Source organism: Hemicordylus capensis, chromosome 3 (assembly GCF_027244095.1).
Source record: "Hemicordylus capensis ecotype Gifberg chromosome 3, rHemCap1.1.pri, whole genome shotgun sequence".
In the NCBI taxonomy this organism is placed as follows: domain Eukaryota; kingdom Metazoa; phylum Chordata; class Lepidosauria; order Squamata; family Cordylidae; genus Hemicordylus; species Hemicordylus capensis.
In genome coordinates, this window is record NC_069659.1 from 245,643,012 (window position 1) to 245,663,680 (window position 20,669).

Sequence of the window (20,669 nt, forward strand, 5' to 3'; positions counted from 1 at the left end):
GGTATCCAAGATGGAAACCTGCAACTCCAAATCACATAGAGGGATGTCATTTGCAGCCCCCAAACAAGCTGTTTTGGTAACACTGGAAACTTTTGTATTTTTATTTTTAGAATAAATTCTTAATAAGATACTTCCCATTGACCTGCACACACCACATTTGGCATGGGCAGTCCTGCTATTCTCCCCTCTTCCTCTTTCGCCTCCACTCACTCTGTCCAGAGTTTGTCAGTGCCAGCCCCAGCCCCAGCAAAGCATGGGGCAGAGGAGAAACACTGTAAAGAAACTCTTCTTTGGTACTTGGCAGGCGTGGGCAGTGGGGTGGGGGCGGGAGAGAAATGCACCACCACCACCAGCAGAAAGCAGCGAATCTTCTCCCATCCCTGTCCCCAGCCTCAGGAGCTAGTGTGTAGCCTTCCTACTGTGGCTGCTGCCGCCACCACCACACTCCTTCCCCTCCCCCCATGTTTCTGCTCCTCCCCATTTCTTCTTTACCCCCCTGCAGGCATGCACTGCCTGGAAAGGCCAGCTGGGGTGTGGTAGCTGCGGTCTGCCCACCAGCTTTTCTTGCCCAGCCCTACTGCCACCAAACACACTGACTCTGAGTATTGAGCCTGGCTGGCGGGCTGGCTGGCTGGCGGGAGGGCGGGTGGGCAGGCAGAAGGGATTGGGAAGCCCAGCCATTGTGTGAGTTACACTGGCATGCTGGCCACCTGGCATAAGGTGGGCAGGCTGCTGTGACACAGCACAACACAAGAAGCAGAATTTTGGGGACCCCAAGACCTGTGGGGACCAGACCTCCACTCGGAAGTCTGATCCAAGGAGTGCCCATGACTGGGAGTTCATTCCAGGGCTTTGGAGTGGCTGTAGAGCAGCGGGGAAATGACTTGACTAGCAAGCTAGAGGTTGCCAGTTCAAATCCCCGCTGGTATGTTTCCCAGACTACGGAAAACACCTATATCGGGCAGCAGCGATATAGGAAGATGCTGAAAGGCATCATCTCATACTGCATGGGAGATGGCAATGGTTAGCCGCTCCTGTATTCAACCAAAGACAACCACAGGGCTCTGTGGTAGCCAGGAGTTGATACCGATTTGATGGCACACTTTACTTTACTCTACTTTACTTTACTTTACTTTACTTTACTTTACTTTACTTTACTTTATAAAGAAGGCCCAGCCATAGGTCACCATCAAATGAGCTGGTAGCAATCATAGGCTGACCTCGCCAGACAATTTTAGTCATTATTGAGATTCATGAAGAAGAAGGTGTTTTCTTAAATATTCTGGACCTAAGCTGTTTAGGGCTTTATAGGTAATTACTAATACTTCATATTTCACCCAGAAACATACTGGCAGCCAGTGTAATTCTTTTAAGATAGGAGTAATATGGTCTCTTCAAGTTGCCCCAGAGACCAGCCTGGCTGCCACATTTTTGCACCAATTGCTATGTACAATGGCAGCCCAGCACAAAACACATTACAGTATTCAAGCCTGGAGGCTACCCGGCCCGCATAGATGCAGATATCATGTGATTGGCCTTCTTTCCTGATTGTTTTTAATTGAGAAATAGTAGCCATGCAGGGGCCCAATTCTGATGGGAATTTTTCATTCCCTTGTGCCAAATGGGAACTCTCATTTGATCAAAGAACAGCTGCAAGGAGAGGGGTGATCTACATCAGGATAATGGTGGAGAAAAAGAATTAAAACCTCCTCCCCACACCACAGTCCCAAACTGGATGTCCCCGCCATAACTGCTACTTCTAAATGAAATAATTACACATACACACACACCCAAAAAGCATGGAAGTAGATGATTATGTGGTCAAGTTTAGGTCTAAGGCAGTTTTATATTTTCTGGTGACCTCAATATTTAGACACCACCTTATCTTCTGAAATAAAATTCCATAAAAAGTACCATTTTCTTTATTTACACACTCTTTTAACAGATTCAGAGAGAGGTGTCTCTGAACATGGAGGTCTCATGTAGCTATCATGGCTCATAGAAAGGGTTTCCAAAGGTTGAACTTAAGTGAAACAGGTGGGATCCTGGGATAGGCAGAGCAACAGCAAGATACGGTGGGAGTGACCTGGGGGAGGTGAGGCTCCATCTTTCTTTCTTTCTTTCTTTCTTTCTTTCTTTCTTTCTTTCTTTCTTTCTTTCTTTCTTTCTTTCTCTATGTAAACTGCTTTGGACACTTTTGTTTAAAAGTGGTATATAAATATTTATTGTTCTTGTTACAGCATCCCCATTTTTTGGAGCCACCAACTAGGAGATATGAAGGGAAGTTGGGATGAGAGGCAGAAGAAAGTAAGCAGAGTCTAGAAGACATGGAGCAAGGGCAAGGGAGGCAGGTGGGGGGAAGCTGAGGCAAAATAAAGGAAGAAGGTGAATGGGTATATTGAGAAGGAAATGGGAGCATAAGCAGATACAGGCAGAGGAGGTGGTGGCAGGGTGCATAGAAAGAGAGAGGCAAAGGGTATATCTTTGCCCCCTTCTTCTGTTCCCCTCTGCAAATTCTGTAGATTCCCACTTTTCTAAATATAATCATATCCTACTATATGCGTTACTTGGAATAATACTGTGCAGAGAAGTCTTCACCATTATAATATCATGTTTGTTTTCCCCACTGTTCTTGACTGATTGATTGAGGACAATACCTGTTAGAAAAGTGAAATAAGACATTTTGATCTTCATTTGTGATGCCTTTGTATACTTAGAGATCTGCATAAATAAACCACTTGGTGTTTGAAAAACACAGTTAGGAGTTTTAAAAAAATACCTTGATTTGTTCTATTTTTAGGAGAAAACTGGGATGACAGATTAAATGCCAACATCCAACTTAATCTATAAATTTTAAATGATGGGATAAAAAAATATCAAACTGAGAACAACATAATAGTAATTGACATACAAGATACAATATGTGTCTTTATGTGACACTATTCATGTGACACACTAACTCAATTGCTAGCAAGATCTAAAGTGGTCTCTATAACAAAAATAAGTGCTGGAAATTAAAATAGATCCTCAGCTAGCATTGTTGGGAATATTTATTGAAGATAATAAAGTAATAAAATCTAAAGAGCTGGTGAATTATATGTTGACAGTGGCCAGAATGGTGATAACTAAAAATTGGAAGCATGGAATATTATCTTTAGGTTAATGGTACAATAAGCTTTGGTTTATAGTTACAGTGAAATTAACCCATTGGTTGCATCTTTGAACAGGACAATCAAATCCATATGCTTTCTTTGCGATCTGGCAAGATTTAATATTTCTATCAGTCAAATAAATTATGGTAGAGTATTGCCTGCTTGTTATATTCAGGTATAGAATGATATGTGTTATTCATAACATGCTCAGATTTGTTTGGGTTAACATTTTGGATTGATAATGTCTATAATAATAATTGAGACCTGATCTCTAGGATGCTAAAGTGTATGAGTTATTATGCATTCTGTGATCTGTGTTATTACATTATGTAATGTTCTGCCTTTAATAAATAAAGAATTTATAAATTCTCAAACTGAGAGCAACATGGTAGTCATTGACATACAAGATACAATGGCTGGATTGGCATGTGTGAAACTGGAGGTTGCTGAGCCCGCAGGTAATTTTTCTAACCGTGAATCACATCACAAAAATTCATCCAACCACAGCCAGGCAACTGCTGTTTTCAGGGCAGGGGAACGCCTCCCTCTTCTTGGTCCACCGAGTTCACATCCCTGCAAGCTCCATAGCATTCACATCGCCAGACTGTGGGCAAGGCGTCAGAACATCTTCAGGGTGGCAGCCATTGACCATGATCTTCAAGGGGGCATGCCAAGCGTAACCGTGCCTTTTCAGAATGGTCCACCTGTCCTCAGCAGGGAAAGGGCATTTAAATCCTTTTAAATGCCATGCCATGAAAGCCCTTCTTCTGACAGCAACTGCACTACCTCCCTTGTAAGAGAGCCCCACAACAAAACAGTCTTGAACAAGCACAAATTCTGGTGGCACGGGGGATGCTGAGGGCCACTATTATTCTGATACTCCAGGAAGGGAACATGATTACTTCCTAGGAGGGGATATGTATATGAGGGAGGGCAAAGGATCCTGGGGTCTGGCCCACTGTGACCAAGTATGTTCTTGTGATGGATCACCCCGGCAAAGCAGCATGGAGACCAAACCACACTCCTTCTCCTGTGTTGGCTTGCTGGCCAGGGATTAGCCCTCTTATGAGAGGGTCAGTCCACTGGGAAGGACCTTAGGCTTGAAAACCTTCAGTCCTCCATTTGACTACGCTCTCATTGAGCCATCCAAAAAAGGGGGCCCCACCTGTTCCCTCTGGTTAATGACATAACTTTTCCAGAGTGACCCCCTCATCTCCAGGCAACCCTTTCATGCACCCAAATGAGAATGGGATGCTCCATGTGTGCGGGTGTCACCAGGTGGACAGACTAGGGAAACAGTGGGACTGGGGACAGATCTTTACTCTCATTCCAATTACCTGGGTTCAGACCAGCATTGTGGTGTATGCTGATCGGCGCTTGGACTGCTTCCTTGCGGCAGTTGCCAAGACTGAAAGAGGTGTTGCCAGGGAACCACAGCTTGCTTGTGTGGAGCAACCAGGCTGGGCAGCACCTGCCGTCCAGCCTGCATGTGTGTCTCTATGGCCAAACACTCTCATGAGAGAACAGTCTGTGGGAGAAGGGCTATCGGCACACCTTATTAGTGATTCAGCCCCATCCCCCTGTCCCCCCAGATGGGTCTTCTCATGAATTGTGAATGGGTATCCCTGTGGCCTCCCAGTCTCATATGAGAGTGGTCTGCTCTGGAGAAGAATCCATCCTCATCACATAGGAGGAATCTCTCCTGTCACTGGAGGCAATGCTGCTTCTGCTGGACAGTTCTTCCCGTGAATAAACCTAAGGACCACACACATTAGCTGAAGGGGAAGGGGCTGGACCCCGCTTCCCCAATTTTATTGTACAAAAAATACAGCTGAGCCATTCATTAATTCCCTGGTGGGGCTGCCTTTTAAACCCACCCTGGATATCACTGCCCTGCCATATGTTACCTTCCCAGTGATCTAATTGGGTTGCACGGTTTATGGTACTACCGCAACCACATGTGCTTGTGAACATACTTCTTTATCAATTCATATTCGGAGAGCAAAACACATAATGCCCGTCTTGCCATCCTGTCCCCTTTCTCTCCTGATTGCCAGGATTGGGTGAACAAGGGACACAGTGGGAGTAGAGCATCTCCCCATGTGACTTTTCCATTTGACAGACTTAGGCTTGGGATGGGACATGGCAACATCCCTGTTGCTGGGTAATGGTTTGAGTAACTCAGAGACAGGGGCGGGGCAGTGAATTTGCTCAGAGAGGCGGCCATCATGAAGCATGCCAGGCATGGAGCTGGCATGTTCCTGGGCAGGTATGGGCCACCCTCTCTATGATTTCAGTTCCAGAAACAACATGAAACTGCGGTTATGGCAACATCCACATTCGGATGTAATGCTGCCACCCTCAAACCTCAGGTTGGGTTGGCAAAATTCACTACAAAGTGAAGGTTCCAATCAGAGTTTGGTGAGGAAAACCACAGGTCACTTTTGCTGTGAAACCATGGTTTCATGCAACCGGAAGTACACAAACTCAGCCTCTGCCCCATGTAACTTTGGTTTCATGTTACATGTGAATGCGGCCAATATGTGTCTTTATGTGACACTATTTATGTGACACGTTAACTCAAATGCTTGCAAGATCTAAAGTGGTCTCGATAATAAGAATAACTGTTGGCCACCTGAAAGCTTGTTATAAATAGAAATTCTTAACTTAGCTGAATAGAAGAAATGACATGATTACTTGGCAGCTCTGGTGACATTGGAAAAAATGGAACGAACTCTGATTGCCAAATCATCAGTGCCTGAATTCAGTTTATAGCCCAATTGTTTATAGCCCAATCCTTTCCTATGTTTATCCAAAAGTAAGACCCTCTGAATTTAATTTGGCTACTCACAAGTAAGTGTACATTGAATTTTAGCTTTAAAAACATGTAGGCACGCATGTAAAAGCAATACATTCGCTACAAGCAGCTGAAAATAATAGAGCTTCTGCAGCTTAAATCTGAGCAACTAGTCTATGACTGCCCCTCGATGGTAGGGAAAGGGAAAGGGATAGCATCCAGTTAGCTAAAGTACTATCGTAGATACTTGAGGCTCTGTCTAATACTACCACTTCTAAAATGTGCAAGAATAATGTAGCCATATGCAATTGTTTAAGGAGTTACAAAAGCTTATTCATTCCTACAAATATACTCATCCTTGCCATAAAATTGCTCTAGAAAAGGCGCCAGAAGACAATATAGCAATTAACTTCACTATTTTTCAAGTGGGGACCACTTTGGCCAAAAAAAAAACGCAAAGCAAAATAAAACCCTGGCAAAGTGAGAGCTACTTTCCTCTGTACTGACTACTGCACTGTACAACACTTTCTCATTGCTTCGAGGGCCGTTCAAGAGAGACAGAGCCCTCTCCTAAGAGCCCTATGGAGAAAGCACTGGGAAGAGCTACACCTCCCAGCACTCTGTGCACATTTTCCAAGATGGTGCAGGGTCTCAAGAGGGCTCAGTTCCCCTTAACAGAGACCCACCAGCGCTGGGCAAAGCACAGAAGGGACAATCACCTCCTGTGTGAGTATTCTGCTTCAACCAGACATTCAACAGCATCAATTAACAATTACTCTCAGGGAGTCAAACATAGGGTTGATGGGAGCCCCCACTAGGTCCTGGGCCTTACAATGAAGAACATTATAATATATTGTTGAGGAGCTTGGAGATAGGGGTATGCATGGAACCAAAAATCAATTTGAACCAAACCACATTGCTCTGAACTGGCTTGGTTGAACTGACCAGCTGGGTCTGGTCCATTTGACCAAACCGGTTCGGTAGTTTGGGCAGGATTACCCTTTACAAGTATAGGGGTGGGAGGGCTCTTTCAAATGAAAGACCAGTCAGGCGGAGGCAGCAAGAGGGGTAATAAGCTCCTTACCCGGCTGGCGTGGCTGCCAGTGCCGCCGCTCACAACCGCTCACCCTCCTGGGCAGCCCCAGTGCACTCCTCCCTCCTTTACCAAGCCACCACCTTGGCAGCAGCTTGGTTCTGGTCTCAACGCATCCCAGAACTGGCGGCTTGGTAAAGGAGGGAGGCAGCTGCGCCCAGGGCCAGACTGGGGGAACTGAGAGGGCAGTGGAATGTATGTGGGGAGGGCGCTGGGTTTTGAGCAGAATGGGGACTTAAGGGTGGGAGTATTCACTTCTGCCAAGTGCGGGGGGTGCAGGGGCGCCCCGCGGGTGGGGCGCACCAGGAATATGCCCTGTTGCCCTGTGGACCATTCCGAGCCTGGCTGCACCAGCTTGGTAAAGAGCTTATTACCTCTCTCGCTGCTCCGCCCAGCCGCCCCTTACTGTTGCTACTGGTTCACCAGAACCAGTCTGCGATTGAACCTCCAAACCAGGCCCATTTCAAGGTGAACCAGTTCACAGCAAACTGTTCATGCACAGCCCTAGTTGGAGAGTAACAAAGCTGAATCATGGAGAGCTTATATGGTTTTTTTAAAATGTGCCATGTTCCAAGCAGGTATGTGTGTGTGGGTGTGTATGTGTGTTTCCATTGCACTTAACTTGCTTTAAATGTTATACCACACTTACTTGACACCAGACAGACATCTGTTTAGCAATTTGCAAATAGTCTTCAAAGACCACTCGATTAGCAACTGATTGTCCTTGGTAATTGACACATTTGTATGGCAATGCTTACAAACTCAGTGTAGATCCCTGCTAACTGACCAAAGAGGCACCTTTGAAAGTGGTGATTCTTTTATGTTTAGCAGAGGAAGAGCAACTGTTCCTATCCAACCGCAGCATAGCATCTCTCCAATGTTTGTTGCTGATGTCAACCTTGAGTTTCTTTTTAGAATGTGACCACTTTGGGGAGCCATCTTTATTTACGTATGTCTCTGGTATGCCTGTGGCTGAGCAGAATGAAAAAACTACAGTTAGCAACAAAGACAGGAGTCCCTAATCTAATTTGGGACTGATTTCATATGCAAATTTTATTCTTTCTGTTTTCTGGATGGGGAGGGCACTGGTGCTCAGTCTGACTTTCTGCTCATTTTCATTCTGTTGTGACTGTCTTAAGGGAACATTATTCAAGCTGAAACACTTCCCACTCTTTTTGGTCAAGCGCTCCTTCCCCCACTCCTCATCATTTAGTTCCATTAGTTCTGTGCACCTGGTTGTCTGTTAAGTACCTTTTGAGTCCATGAACATTCCGCTTTGTTACATTTGGGGCAATGAGGGGGGCTTAGATTTTTTCCTCCAGATTTTTGTGAACCTGATGTATCTGCAGGTTATCCCAAATCTGTTGGTACCTCTCTCTTTCCTACAGGTGCTCTGATTATGCATCCATAAGGATGCAACATTTTGAAAGCTTTCAGAAATAGGTATAAGATTACATATTCACCATTGTACAAGATCCCAGTATCTCCTAGTCACTTTGTATATTACATTGAATAGGAGGGACAGTACATTTATTTTTATTATTCCCACTGTTCGGATTAAAAACGTTGCAAGGTGGCTAAGGACAATAATAAAAATATACAATAAAACAATAAGAAAAAAAGGAAGAAACAGTAAAACATCAAACAGTTAAAAACAGCAATTAAGATGCAGACTAAAATATTTAACTAAAAGCCTTATGGAATTTTTTAAAAAAGTTTTGACTGCCTGCTTTATAGCAGCAAGCACAGGGGTCTTGTGAAATTTCCAAATGAATCATACATGCACATACTTCACTGGTGCCATTCAGCAGAATATGAAAGAAACTGAATTGGGAGAGCGAGAGAGAGATTTGTGTAGAGAAGCAGCAGGGACACGCAGGGGCATATCTAGGGTGGGGCAGGCAGGGCACATGCCCTGGGTGCCACTTGAAGGGGGGTGCCATTCTTAAAAATGAAAACTGCTGCTGAAAACAAAATGGCCACCATGCATGCTCAAATGGGCTCTGTGAGGCCCTAGGCCATGCCAGGCCTTGCAGAGGCCATTTGAGCATGCGCAGTGGCCATTTTGTTTTCAGTGGCCATTTAAAAAAAAAATTTAAAAAACAGCAACCGCACATAATCAAATGGTCCCTGCGAGGCCCTAGAGGCCAGCAGGGGGAGGGGGACCTTTGCAGACCCCCTACACATGGCCTTTAGGAAGACGCCCTGAAGGGGCTACAGGTAATTTCTTTTAAAAATATATAATATGTCACTGTACACATATTTAGTTTGGCACTAAGTACAGAGAATCAGGGCTTGTGAATACTGAGCTGAAGCTTATGAGCTAGGATTGTATTCATTTCCTCTTACTTTGCTTCTTGTGATAAGTGAGTTAAATGTGATGTCTTAATAATATGGCTATTAATGGTGAGTTTGTCTTTGAATCTGTGTGAAATCCTTAGTATTAAGGCCCACTGGGAGTTTCTTGCTCTCATTTTACCTGTCTTTCTGAAATACTAGAATATATTCCAAGCAGTGACACAGTTTACTCTGCATATCCTTTAATTATTTTCAGAGTATCTGGGGAAAGTCAAATTCTCCGTTTATTTTTAAAACTTATGTAATAGTGATGCCACAATGCATAGTAGAGAATTAGACAGGCACTTCTGTTTAGTTTCCCAAGTACACCTCCACATAGTATTTGGGTATTTCATGAGCCCCAGCATACTGAAATTTGTGGTTTTCCAGCATTTTTTGGTCTGGCTACATCCACTGCTAAATATTTTTTGAAATATTAAAAGATTAATGAGCTTGACTTGTATTTTTGAGCTGATATTATGGTAAAGTTATCTGAAAGCTGGGTGTCAGATGTTTGGACAGGGGGCGCAATTTCAGTGCTTGCCCTAGGCGCTATTTCCCCTAGATACACCTCTGGGGACACGTGAGCTTTCCCCGCCCATTGGTTCTCCTCTCCAAATTTCCGATCAGTTCTTCTCCCTGCCCCAACAGGGTTCAAAACAGGATAAAGATGTAGCTAGCCTGTCATATCGTGGATGGACTTCCTTTTCCAGCCCGTCATCAACCTAAAATACCTCTTTCCCAATTTTGGGCTGCGAATCTTAGCTTCTGTTGTCAGGATGAGAAAGAGAAATGTCCTACCCAACTAGCACACAAAATATTGTTTACTCTTATTGCACCTTCCGTGTGCATTTTACAAAGTAACATAAACAACAACAAAAAGCCTGAGGAATTTACACTCTCAATTTTGGCACGAGGGGACTGCAAGGAAAAAACAAGAGAGGGAATGAGAAACTGAACCCTATGAGGCCAGCGCTCTGCAGTTCTCCTTCCACGCCGGGCGGTGACCACGGCATCTCTCGGGTACCCGCTGCGTATATGACGTAGAGCGAGGCCGGCTGCGTTGTACATGGGGTTGCAGCAGATCTCTCTGAATTGCGGTGTGCCTGCGTAGAGAGCGGGCGGTTCTTCCTTCCCGGCTGTGTGCTTGGGACAGTGCCGCTTTCCTTGACGCTACGGAGTTTTCGTAGCCGCGTGGCCTCTCGGCCTCCCACCCATCGCGTTTCTATGAGATGCTGCCTGTAAACAACATGGCGGCCTCGCTTTCTGACCCCGGGCTGTAGGTGGCGTGGTGGCTATGTGGGGTGCGAGGAGTCTGGCCGAGCCCGCCGGGGGAAGTGCTGGGGAGGACGGGGGCGCCGGGAGGAAGAGAGAGGAGCCTCACCAGTCTGACAGCTCCGTCTGGGGTTTCCTCCCTCACCAGCCGGTGGGGGGAAATTAGTGGGGGCGGCAGCCGCGGCGGTGAGGCTACCGCCACGTCTCGTCTCTTCCGCGCGGGGGTGCCTCCAGTGCCGGCCGGCTGGGTGGTGGCAGCTGAACACGCTGCCGCCGCCGCCGCCGCCTCTGCTTTACTGGGGGCGGCCGCCTAGAGAGGTCGTCGTTCTTCTGAGGCTGGCTGAAGAGACTAGCGGGGAGAGGAGCTTGGCATCTGGTGGATGCTCGGCGGCGGGACTGGGAAAGGGAGGCGGCAGGCGCGCGGTGCGGTGCTGGGGCTTTAACCCTACCAGGCAGCGAGGGGCTGTGGTGGTGGGTCGGGCAGAGGAAGCAACTGCGAGCCGCTGCTGAGGACAAGTGGGGGGAAGAGCGAGCAGGGGAGTTGAGGAGGTCGGTGGGAGCGAGGCTGCCGCTGTCCGCTCCTTGGGGGAAGGAGTGCGATAGTGCATGTGGTGGGTGGTTGTGCGGGCCTCTGAGGTAAAGAGGTTGTTTGAGGTAATTGGCGGGGGCGAGGAGGAAATTCGTGGTGCGCCTTTTCTGGGGGCTGAGCAGGAGAGAGGATGGCGGCAGCCCCGGCACAGGCGGACAGGGAGCAGCCCCGCTAGAGAGCCATGTCGCTGCAAAGCACGCCGCCTCCCGCGGCCACCTCGGATCTCCTCCTGCCCGCGGTCGGGAACAAGCGCTTCTTGCTGGGTTGCCAAATGACTGAGGAGAGCTTGGATCCCCCGTCAGCGGAGGCGGTGGGAGCCGAGCAGGAAGAGGGGGTGGCGGCTGCGGAGGAGGAGGAGGAGGAGAAGGAAGGAGGAAAAAAAGCGGGGAAGGAGGAAAGCGAGGAACTGCCTCCCGCCCTGACTGGATCTAGAAGAGCTTCTGGGGTATGTACAAGAGCCTGTTTCTTGAACTGATGCTAGAAAGGTCCGCTGTAGATGCTTTGCCGAACCCTCAGGGAGATGCTTGGATTATAAATGGTTTGTCTTTTATTTCTGTTTAAAAGCAGCGAAAGGCCAGTTTTCCTTGATAAATGAAAGCAGAAGTATACACTCGTGGGTTTTTCTTAACTGCCTGGTGGTGTAGTTTTATGCAGATGTTCACTGATTTCACCGAAATACTTCATAAAAAATAACCGCAGCCAGTGATTTACTACTGACAAACATAGCATATGTATTTATTGACACAAACTATCCGTGGAGATACAGTCATTATGTAATAGACTCCTGCCGTTTTTGGCTACAGTTTTGAAACCACTTTATTGGTGAATGGGACAGATTGTTCGTGCTTGATTCCTCTCCCACCTCCTTTTCTCAAGTCTCTCCTGCAAATAAAATATCATGGGGATAAGAAGGTTGTATTATGAACTACTACAGATCATATCAGCTAGACATAGCTATTTATTTATTTAAATCATTTATATACTGCCTATAGAAAAAGTCTCAAGGCGGTTCACAATCAAATTATAAACATTGTGTATTTAGAATACATAAATGCTTATTATATAATATTCCACATCAGTTAATGTGGATTTCTCAGCTGCAGTTTCTCCCATAGTTTAATAACTTAAATGACTGTGAAGATTATTTTTGTAGAATGCAATTGTAATAATTTATCAGATAAACAGAGAACAAATTATTAGAATTAGACTTATTAAACTTTAGCTTGTGTACCCACAAGCTAAATTACTGGTCAACTTTCTAGTGATCCATAAATATAGGTTAAATTGCCCATTGATGGGTCTGAGATATCTTCTGAAGCTTCTAGTCCATCTCATTGCTCTAAACTAGGATCACCATGCATTAAATGACATCCTTGTCACACATTATCCTGATTATATTCTGCCACAGACAAAAAGCAGAGTGAATGAGGTGCCCCATACTAGAAAGATAAGTAAAGGATCCATTGGATCCTGAATGCATAGCCTTCAGAAACCTAAATTTAGCAGCAGCAACAATTAAAAAAGGTCAGTGAAATGGCAGGAACGTTGCTATGTAGGGAAGGGGTTGCTATTCATTGCATTTAAAAGACTAATTGAGTGCTTCCATACTTTAGTACAGTAGAAAGAGTGTCTTTAAATCTTTAAATTAATCTTCTATTAATCTTTAAAATAACTAAAGCAAAACTCCCCAAAAGTACAAAAGGGCCTGGGCATGAGATGGAGGAGTTCTGTTACACCTCACTATGATGCCACAGGCACTGACATTCATGTAAGTACATTCCATGCAGCACCTCAACACAATAGATGTCCTAGCTAATAGAACAAAATCTCCTGCTAGTAGTGGCAAATATTGTGATCTGTTGCTGGGAACATACAACTTCCTGATGACAGATGCACTGAAAGGTGGAAAGACATTTGGCTCCCTACAACAGCTGAGACTGTGGTATTGGCAGATCTAACTGAGCATCGTGAGAGAGCAGAGCCTCTTCTAAATGTCTCTAATGGCTCAATAGACACATGTGAGGAGGATTTTAAAGTTATCTTCCATATATCAGTGACTATGTGAGCCCTTCTGTCTTAGATAACAGTGGGGAGTCCCATGCTGCTTCCTACTTTCAGCCTGGGCATGAGGTGCCCTTTTCTCTTACTACAGGAAAGTTCAGTTTATCATCTGGAGGAAAACGGAACAGGGATGAGAGCCAGCCAGTAATTTAGTAATTCAGTTCTATAACTAATATTGAACATCCTTTTTTCTGGCAAATATAAGCGAAACATTATAATCACTCATTTTTGTACTGATGACTCAAGCCATAATGTAATGTATGCCATTCCAGAACCTCAGATTGAAGTTAGGTGCTTAGCTCTCCTAAAAATCAGCTGTACCATTCTAAATCAGGCCTAAAATTTAGTACTGTTTCCAGTTGTATACAGTACAAATTGTATGTTCAAAATACAACATAATAAATAGTAGGTTTATTGTGCCATTATAATACTCTGAGGACCAGACTAGATTTAGATAGCCTCAGGGGGCATTTTTAAAACAGTATAGATGTAGCCAGGGTGATGGTGGATTGAGACTATGGCTTGCCCCTGTTCTATTTTCCCAATCCAAATCAAATGATATCTCCATGTTTTCCTCCATGAGGAATATAGGAAGCTGCCGTATACTGAGTCAGACTATTGGTCTATCTAGCTCAGTATAGTCTACATAGACTGGCAGTGGCTTCTCTAAGGATGCAGGCAGGAATTTCTCTCAGCCCTATAGGACCAGCAAGAGTGTCCTAAAATCACCTGCAAACAGAAAGCTAGTGAGCTAGGCAAAACATTCAGGGAAACCCATTCACATTTCTTAAAAGAGTGTGTGGTCGCCAAAAGAGTGTGGTAGGGAGTAAGCAAGTTGTTAGAGTGGCCTGATTTGGAAAAACAGACTTGGGAAGAACTAACCTTGGGTTTTAGCAATAGAACCTCTTTTCGAGGTCCCAGAAAGAAACCTTCAAGGATACGGGACAGAAGAGGTTCCCTCAGACTAGGGAATTGGAACGTTCCCTTCTCATAATCAGGTTAGTAAACCTATATGTCATTTATGCAATGCTCCTGCACAGGAATAGGGAGGGAAGACGCGACCAAGAGGTTCACGTGGATGAGACAGTAAATCTCTTCTGGAAACGTTTGTATGGTTATGTGCAAAAAGACAAGTGTATCTCTTCTAAACAGCAATGGGACAAATTATGGAAATGGACGTTGGACATAAACCCCCCCCCCCCCAAGTTACGTGATGTGCCTTGTAATCCCCCATCCCCGAGTTACAGTACTGCCTGCATATACTTTATAACCCTGTGGGTCTCCAAATCCTTGTGTGTAAATCTTTGTAGATATATGATGTACAAACAACTACTTTGTATATAATTGTGCCTTGGCAACATACTGTATGCTTTGGTAGTTTGTTGGTTCAATAAAAAAATCTTGTCCTATTAAAAAATCTTGTCCTGTCTTGGAAAAGCCGGAGAGGGAACTTGAAACCTTCTGCTCTTCCCAGAGTGGCTCCATCCCCTGAGGGAAATATCTTACAGTGTTCATATGTGGTCTCCCATTCAAATGCAACCAGGGCAGACTCTGCTTAGCTAAGGGGACAAGTTATACTTACTACCACAAGACCAGCTCTCCTCTCTATGTATAGGAACTTGAGGGGATTCAGATTTGGGACGTGGCATGAGGGAAGAGTTTATCCCCACCATCGCCAGCATCATGACTCTGGTCTGAACAGTACCCCCACCACACACACTGCATTTAGCCTTTTTTTAAAAGACAAGCCTCCTTCCATCTTATCAACTTGAAAAACTTAAGGATTGCTTTAGTTTCATCTACAAAACATATTGTTTTGCTGAAGTGTTCGTGTTTGTATAAATAAAAAAAGAATTCATTAATAAAAATAGGCTGTAAAGCTGATCCACATATTTATTTATTTATCCATCAGATTTGTACACCGCCCCAAATTATTGTCTCTGGGCAGTTAACAATAACATAAAAACAAGTTAAAAACATACACAAAAACTTAAAGCAATTTAGATAATTTAAAATCAAACACAGATTAAAACCTAAAAATTTAAAAAAGATGAAAAAACTTGGGTGAAGAGGTGGGTTCTCCCTGAGAAGAGGATGGCATCCGAAATGCATGATGGGTTGCCACGACCTCCTGCTCTGAGACAGGGCCAATCAGAGAGCTTTTCTCCCCTAACAGGAGGGAGGGGCAATCCCCTCTAGCTTCAGTCTTCACTCTGTCTTGCTCCGGCAGGGTCGTTTCGTTCGTTGCTCTGGCTAGTGTCTACTCTCTACTTTACTACCTCCTGAGCTGTTTCCTTCTCCTGAGCTGTACCAGTCAGGACTCCTTCTCCTATCTCGAAGTCAGGGGGCTACCTTTTCTGCGCTAACCGCTCGCGGCTCTTCTCCTGCAGCGGTTTGAGATCCGGGCTACTATGAGCTCCGATCTCGCGCGTCCTGAGAGGGGGGCTTCTCCCTCCCTCTCGGAGGATTCTGTGGCGCCGGTGGTGTGTCGTGAGGAGTGGGTGGCGGCCACTGCTCCCGTGCCCATGTCTCCTCAAAAAGAAAAAGAGCAAAAAGAGCTCTAAAAGCAAGCGGCCGGCGGTGCCAGTCACGGCCACGGGCAGCGATTCCGCAGCGCTCGTGCTGGCTGAGGAAGGAGGAAATTGTGAAGTCATGCGCCCTGAGGGGCCGTCAGAGCCCTCCGCTGCCGCCACACAGGTTTCTCCCACCCCTGGTTCCTCGCCCTGTTTTCCATCGGAGGAGGTGCCTGCCAAACGAATGCACCCCTCCAGATGCACAGATGTGCCTGAGGAGGAGATTCCTCCTAGCTTTGCCGCCCTTCTGCGGCGCGTGGTTTCAGAGGAGTTTGGGAGGTTGCTTCCCGCTTTAGCGGGGCAGCTTCCCACTCAAATTGGTGCGCCCGCCATTTTGGGCATGAGGGAGACCGGGACCGCGGCCGCCATTTTGGGCGCGATAGAGAGCGGGGCTGTTACCGTGGCCACCATCTTGGGCCCGCGGGATGTCACCTCAGTCGGTCCATCATCTTTAGCTGTTTGCCCTACCGAACTCGGCCCTCCAGTATTGAGTCTGTGTGGTCCGGCCAGCGCGGTGACTCGCCCATTGCAACCCCTGAACCTTCCATCCGGGGGGGATTTACCGTCGGAGGACTCTGCCTCCGACAGGGAGGAGAGCGAGCTCTCTGGGGATGAGGGGGGTAGTGCCTACACCCCGCAGGCCCCTTACTGCCTGTTTTCGCCCTCCGATTTCCCTGTGCTTCTCCACAATGCCCGGAAGACTTTAAGGTTGGGGGGCGTGGTGCCTGTTTCACAGGCTTCTCCAGAAGGGGACCCCGCTGTATTACCTTCCTTGAAGGCGCCTGAAGTGGTGGTGCCCTGCCCCCAACTATTTTTGGATATAATCCACTCAGAATGGGACCATCCCACTGAGAGTAAGGGTCCTCCCCCTGGGATTAAGCGCCTTTATACAACCGCCAAGGCGCTGATGGATAAGCTCCAGATACCTCCAGTAGATGCTGAGGTAGCGGCTCTGGTAACTGGCGCTGTCTTGCCCAGGGATGGGGATGAAGTCTTACGCAACCATGATGATAAAAAATGTGACGCTGCCTTGCAGAGGTCTCATGAGGCTTCTTTGCTAGCTATGCAGGCTTCCATGGCTAATTCTATTTTTGCCCGAACTTCAGTACTTTGGATTAAGGAGCTCTTGCCCCTGAGCTCCTGGCCCCGAGGCAGGGCCTCAATAAACTTTCTAAAGCCTCTGCCTTCATGGCCGACAGTTCCCTGGATGCTACGCAGCTGTCAGCTAGGGCGATGGCCTCGGATGTGACAGTCAGACGCCACTTATGGCTTAAGCATTGGCGTGTTGACCAGAAATCCAGGTCTAACCTGGCCACGTCGGCGTTTAAAGGGGGCAAGCTTTTGGGGGAAGTCTTGGAACCTGTGTTAATTGAGTGCAAGGACAAGAAAAAGGCTATGCCGTCGTCAGCGCAACGCCCGGAACGTAAACATTTTTCGTCCAACTCCTCTTCCTACAGGGGCTTCCGGTCGTCCTTTCGTCCCCGTCAGGACAGACAAGACAGGTTCCCCTCCTGGAAGAAGCCACAGAGTTCCTTTCGGGACGTTGCCCAGCCGAGATATCATCAGTCCGCTCAGCAGCAGAAGTCCGGCTTCAAGCGTCCAGTACCTCAATGATGGTCCCCCGGAATCCCAGGTGGGAGGCAGGTTACAGTTTTTCGCCCAGGCTTGGGCAGCGACGTGCTCGAACGCCTGGGTTCAACAGACTGTGGCCCAGGGATACAGCCTGGACTTCCTTTGCCAACCCCTCGACAGCTTTCTGGTGTCCCCGCGCTCCAACAAGCAGGGCAGGCATGCGCTGATGCTCTCTGCCATCTGGAAGACATTCAGGCGATCGAGCCGCCTCCTCTAGAGGAGGTTGGGTGTGGTGTTTACTCCATTCTTTTTCTAGTGCCAAAGAGGAATGGGGAGTGGAGAGCCATACTCGATCTGAAGTATGTGAACCGGTTCCTCCGCACGAAGCGTTTCCGGATGGAGACCCTCCGCTCCATCTTGTTGGCCCTTCAAGGGGGTGACTACCTGTCCTCGGTGGACTTGAAAGAGGCTTATCTTCATGTCCCCATCCACCCCCGGGACAGGAAGCTCCTCCGGTTTGTCTTAAGCGGGGTCTCATTTCCAATACCGGGCCCTCCCCTTCGGTCTCTCGACTGTGCCACACGTGTTCACCAAGATCATGGTGGCACTCGTGGCGCACCTGAGATCGAAGGGGATTCACCTGTACCTGTATTTGGACGATCTTTTAATAAGATCGCCGTCCTACCAGAAGGCCCTGGGGGATGTGGAGGAGACCCTCGCGGTCTTCCAGGCCCACGGGTTCTTAGTGAATTGTCAGACGAGCTCCCTCTCCCTGGAACCGGATCCAACATCTCGGGGCCGTGATAGACTCTGTCAAGGGGACGGCTTCCCTTGTCCCTGGAGAGGCGGCAGAGGTTGTCCACTGCGTGTCGGAAGGCACACCTCCGCGGACAGTCAGATGTCCTTTCCCTGAGTCAGCTACAGGGAATGATGCTATCAACCATAGGAATAGTTCCGTGGGCCCGCCTCCACTCACGTCTGCTCCAGTGGCTGCTCCTGCCTCTCCAGGACCTAGTGACCTCCCAATCCCGGTCCAAGGTCCGTCTCCCCTCCCGAGTCAAGAGGGCTCTTGACTGGTGGTTGTCTCTGGCTCTGAACAAAGGTGTCTCCTTTCTCCCAGTGAGTCGAATCCTGGTCACCACGGACGCCAGCCTGCAAGGGTGGGGCGGTCATTGTCAGGGCCAGGTCGCGCAGGGTCTCTGGTCTCCAGCGGAACAGGCCCAGTCCATCAACTGGCTGGAGCTCAGAGCGATTCGATACGCCCTGATCCAGTTTCTTCCCCTGATTTGCAGCTCTCCCGTTCTGGTAAGGACCGACAACGAGACAGTCAAAGCTCATGTCAACAGGCAGGGGGGAACACGGGCGTGGTCCTTGATGTGTGAAGCTTCGGTGCTTTGGCACTGGGCAGAGGAGAATATGATCTCCTTGGAGGCAGCACACATCAGCGGAGTGTCCAATACCATGGCGGATTGGCTCAGCCGGACGCAGCTGGATCAGGCAGAATGGGTCCTGGACGAACAGGTGTTCCGCTCTGTCACGGAAAGGTTCGGAACTCCTCTGATAGATCTGTTCGCGACGCCCGGGAACGCCAAGCTGCCCAGGTTCTTCGCCAGATACCCGTCGCACGGGGCCGAGGGAGTGGACGCTCTAGTGACACCGTGGCCTCTGGGTCTTCTTTATGCCTTCCCTCCTCCGCCCATTCTCCTCCAAACAGTCAGGCTGGTCTGTCAACACTGAGCAGAAGTCATCCTGGTGGCTCCGCGTTGGCTGCGTCGCCCATGGTTCTCAGACCTGGTCTCCCTGTCGCTTGTTCCTCTGATGCCCCTGGGTTGTCATCCCCAGCTTCTACGTCAGGGGCCGCTGTTCCATCCGGACCCTCAGTGGCTGAACCTCTATGTATGGAGATTGAGTGGAGCGCGCTAGTGGCTTGCGGGTACCCTCCGGCTGGCCGGGATACCATTCTTGCGTCCAGACGTCCGTCTACCCTCAGGGTATACCAGTCCACCTGGCGGGCGTTTGCGGCTTGGTGTGCTTCGGTGGACGCTGACCCTAGGTCCGCCTCAGTCGGCCAGGTTCTGGGGTTTCTTCAGGCCGGGCTGGATAAGGGTCTTATGCTGGCCACTCTCAAGCGGCAGATGTTCTGCTTCTCCAGCACCCTACAGGTCCCGGGCAGGCCTCCCTTGTCAGGACACCCTCATATACAAAGATTCCTTAAAGGGGCGGCGGCCCTTAGGCCCCCCCGATCCATCGTTTCCCTACCTGGGACCTTAATTTGGTTCTCCGGGCGTTAGTCCATCCGCCCTTCGAGCCCTTACATTCTGTTCCACTACGGCTCCTCACCTTCAAGGTTTTGTTTCTGGTGGCCATCACCTCCGCCCGTTGGGCGTCGGACCTGGGAGCATTATCGGCCAGAAAGGAGTTATGTTTAGTATTTTCCGATTATGTTGTGTTACGTACCGACCCCACTTACCTTCCTAAGGTTAATTCACTTTTTCACAGGTCCCAGGAACTGGTCCTACCTTCTTTTTGTCCTAAACCCTCTTCCCCTAAGGAAAAGGAATGGCACACTCTCGATGTCCGCAGGGCAATTAGTATCTGTTTGCGGCGTACCAAAGCGTTTAGGGTTTCTGAATCCCTGTTTGTTTCCTTCAGGGATTGTTCTTTGGGAAAGAATGTGTCTTCTTCTACGCTGGCTCGATGGATTTGTCAGTGTATCCGCTTGGCTTACGCATCAGCCAAGGTGGCGGTGCCGGTAGGAATTACTGCCCATTCGACGCGCAGTGCTGCATCCTCTGCAGCTCTGGCCACCATGGTGCCCCGGCTGATATCTGCAGGGCAGCCACATGGGCTTCCCTCTCCACTTTTGTTAAATTCTATAAGATCCATGATTGGGCCTCTGCTGATGCTTCTTTCGATAGATGTGTCCTGCAGCGGGTGGTTCCTACGTAGCATCATACTCACGGTTTCCCACCCTCTGTCACTAGCGGCTATGGTATGTCCCATCATGCATTTCGGATGCCATCCTCTTCTGAGGGAGAATGAATCGTTGGCACTTACCTGAAAGGTCATTCTCCTCAGAAGTATGGATGGCATCCGACCCGCCTGTTGTGTTCGTATGTGCTCCTGTCCTTTCCTACCTGTATCCATTTCTTACCATTCCCTGTATACATGTGGGGTGGTTTGACTCTTCCACAGTTGTTCGTTTTTCTCCGCAGGGAGG

At 47.9% G+C, this 20,669-nt stretch overlaps 1 protein-coding gene across 1 annotated transcript in view; it reads left to right on the top strand.

The window, feature by feature from the left end:
• The first annotated feature begins 10,512 nt into the window (after nucleotides 1–10,512).
• The window catches only part of HECTD2 (HECT domain E3 ubiquitin protein ligase 2), a 96,711-nt gene continuing 86,554 nt past the window's right edge, over nucleotides 10,513–20,669 (top strand). The window contains exon 1 of the mRNA XM_053308204.1: nucleotides 10,513–11,688. Coding sequence (XP_053164179.1) covers nucleotides 11,425–11,688 — 264 coding nt within the window. The 5' untranslated portion in view covers nucleotides 10,513–11,424. The remainder of the gene's footprint in view (nucleotides 11,689–20,669) is intronic.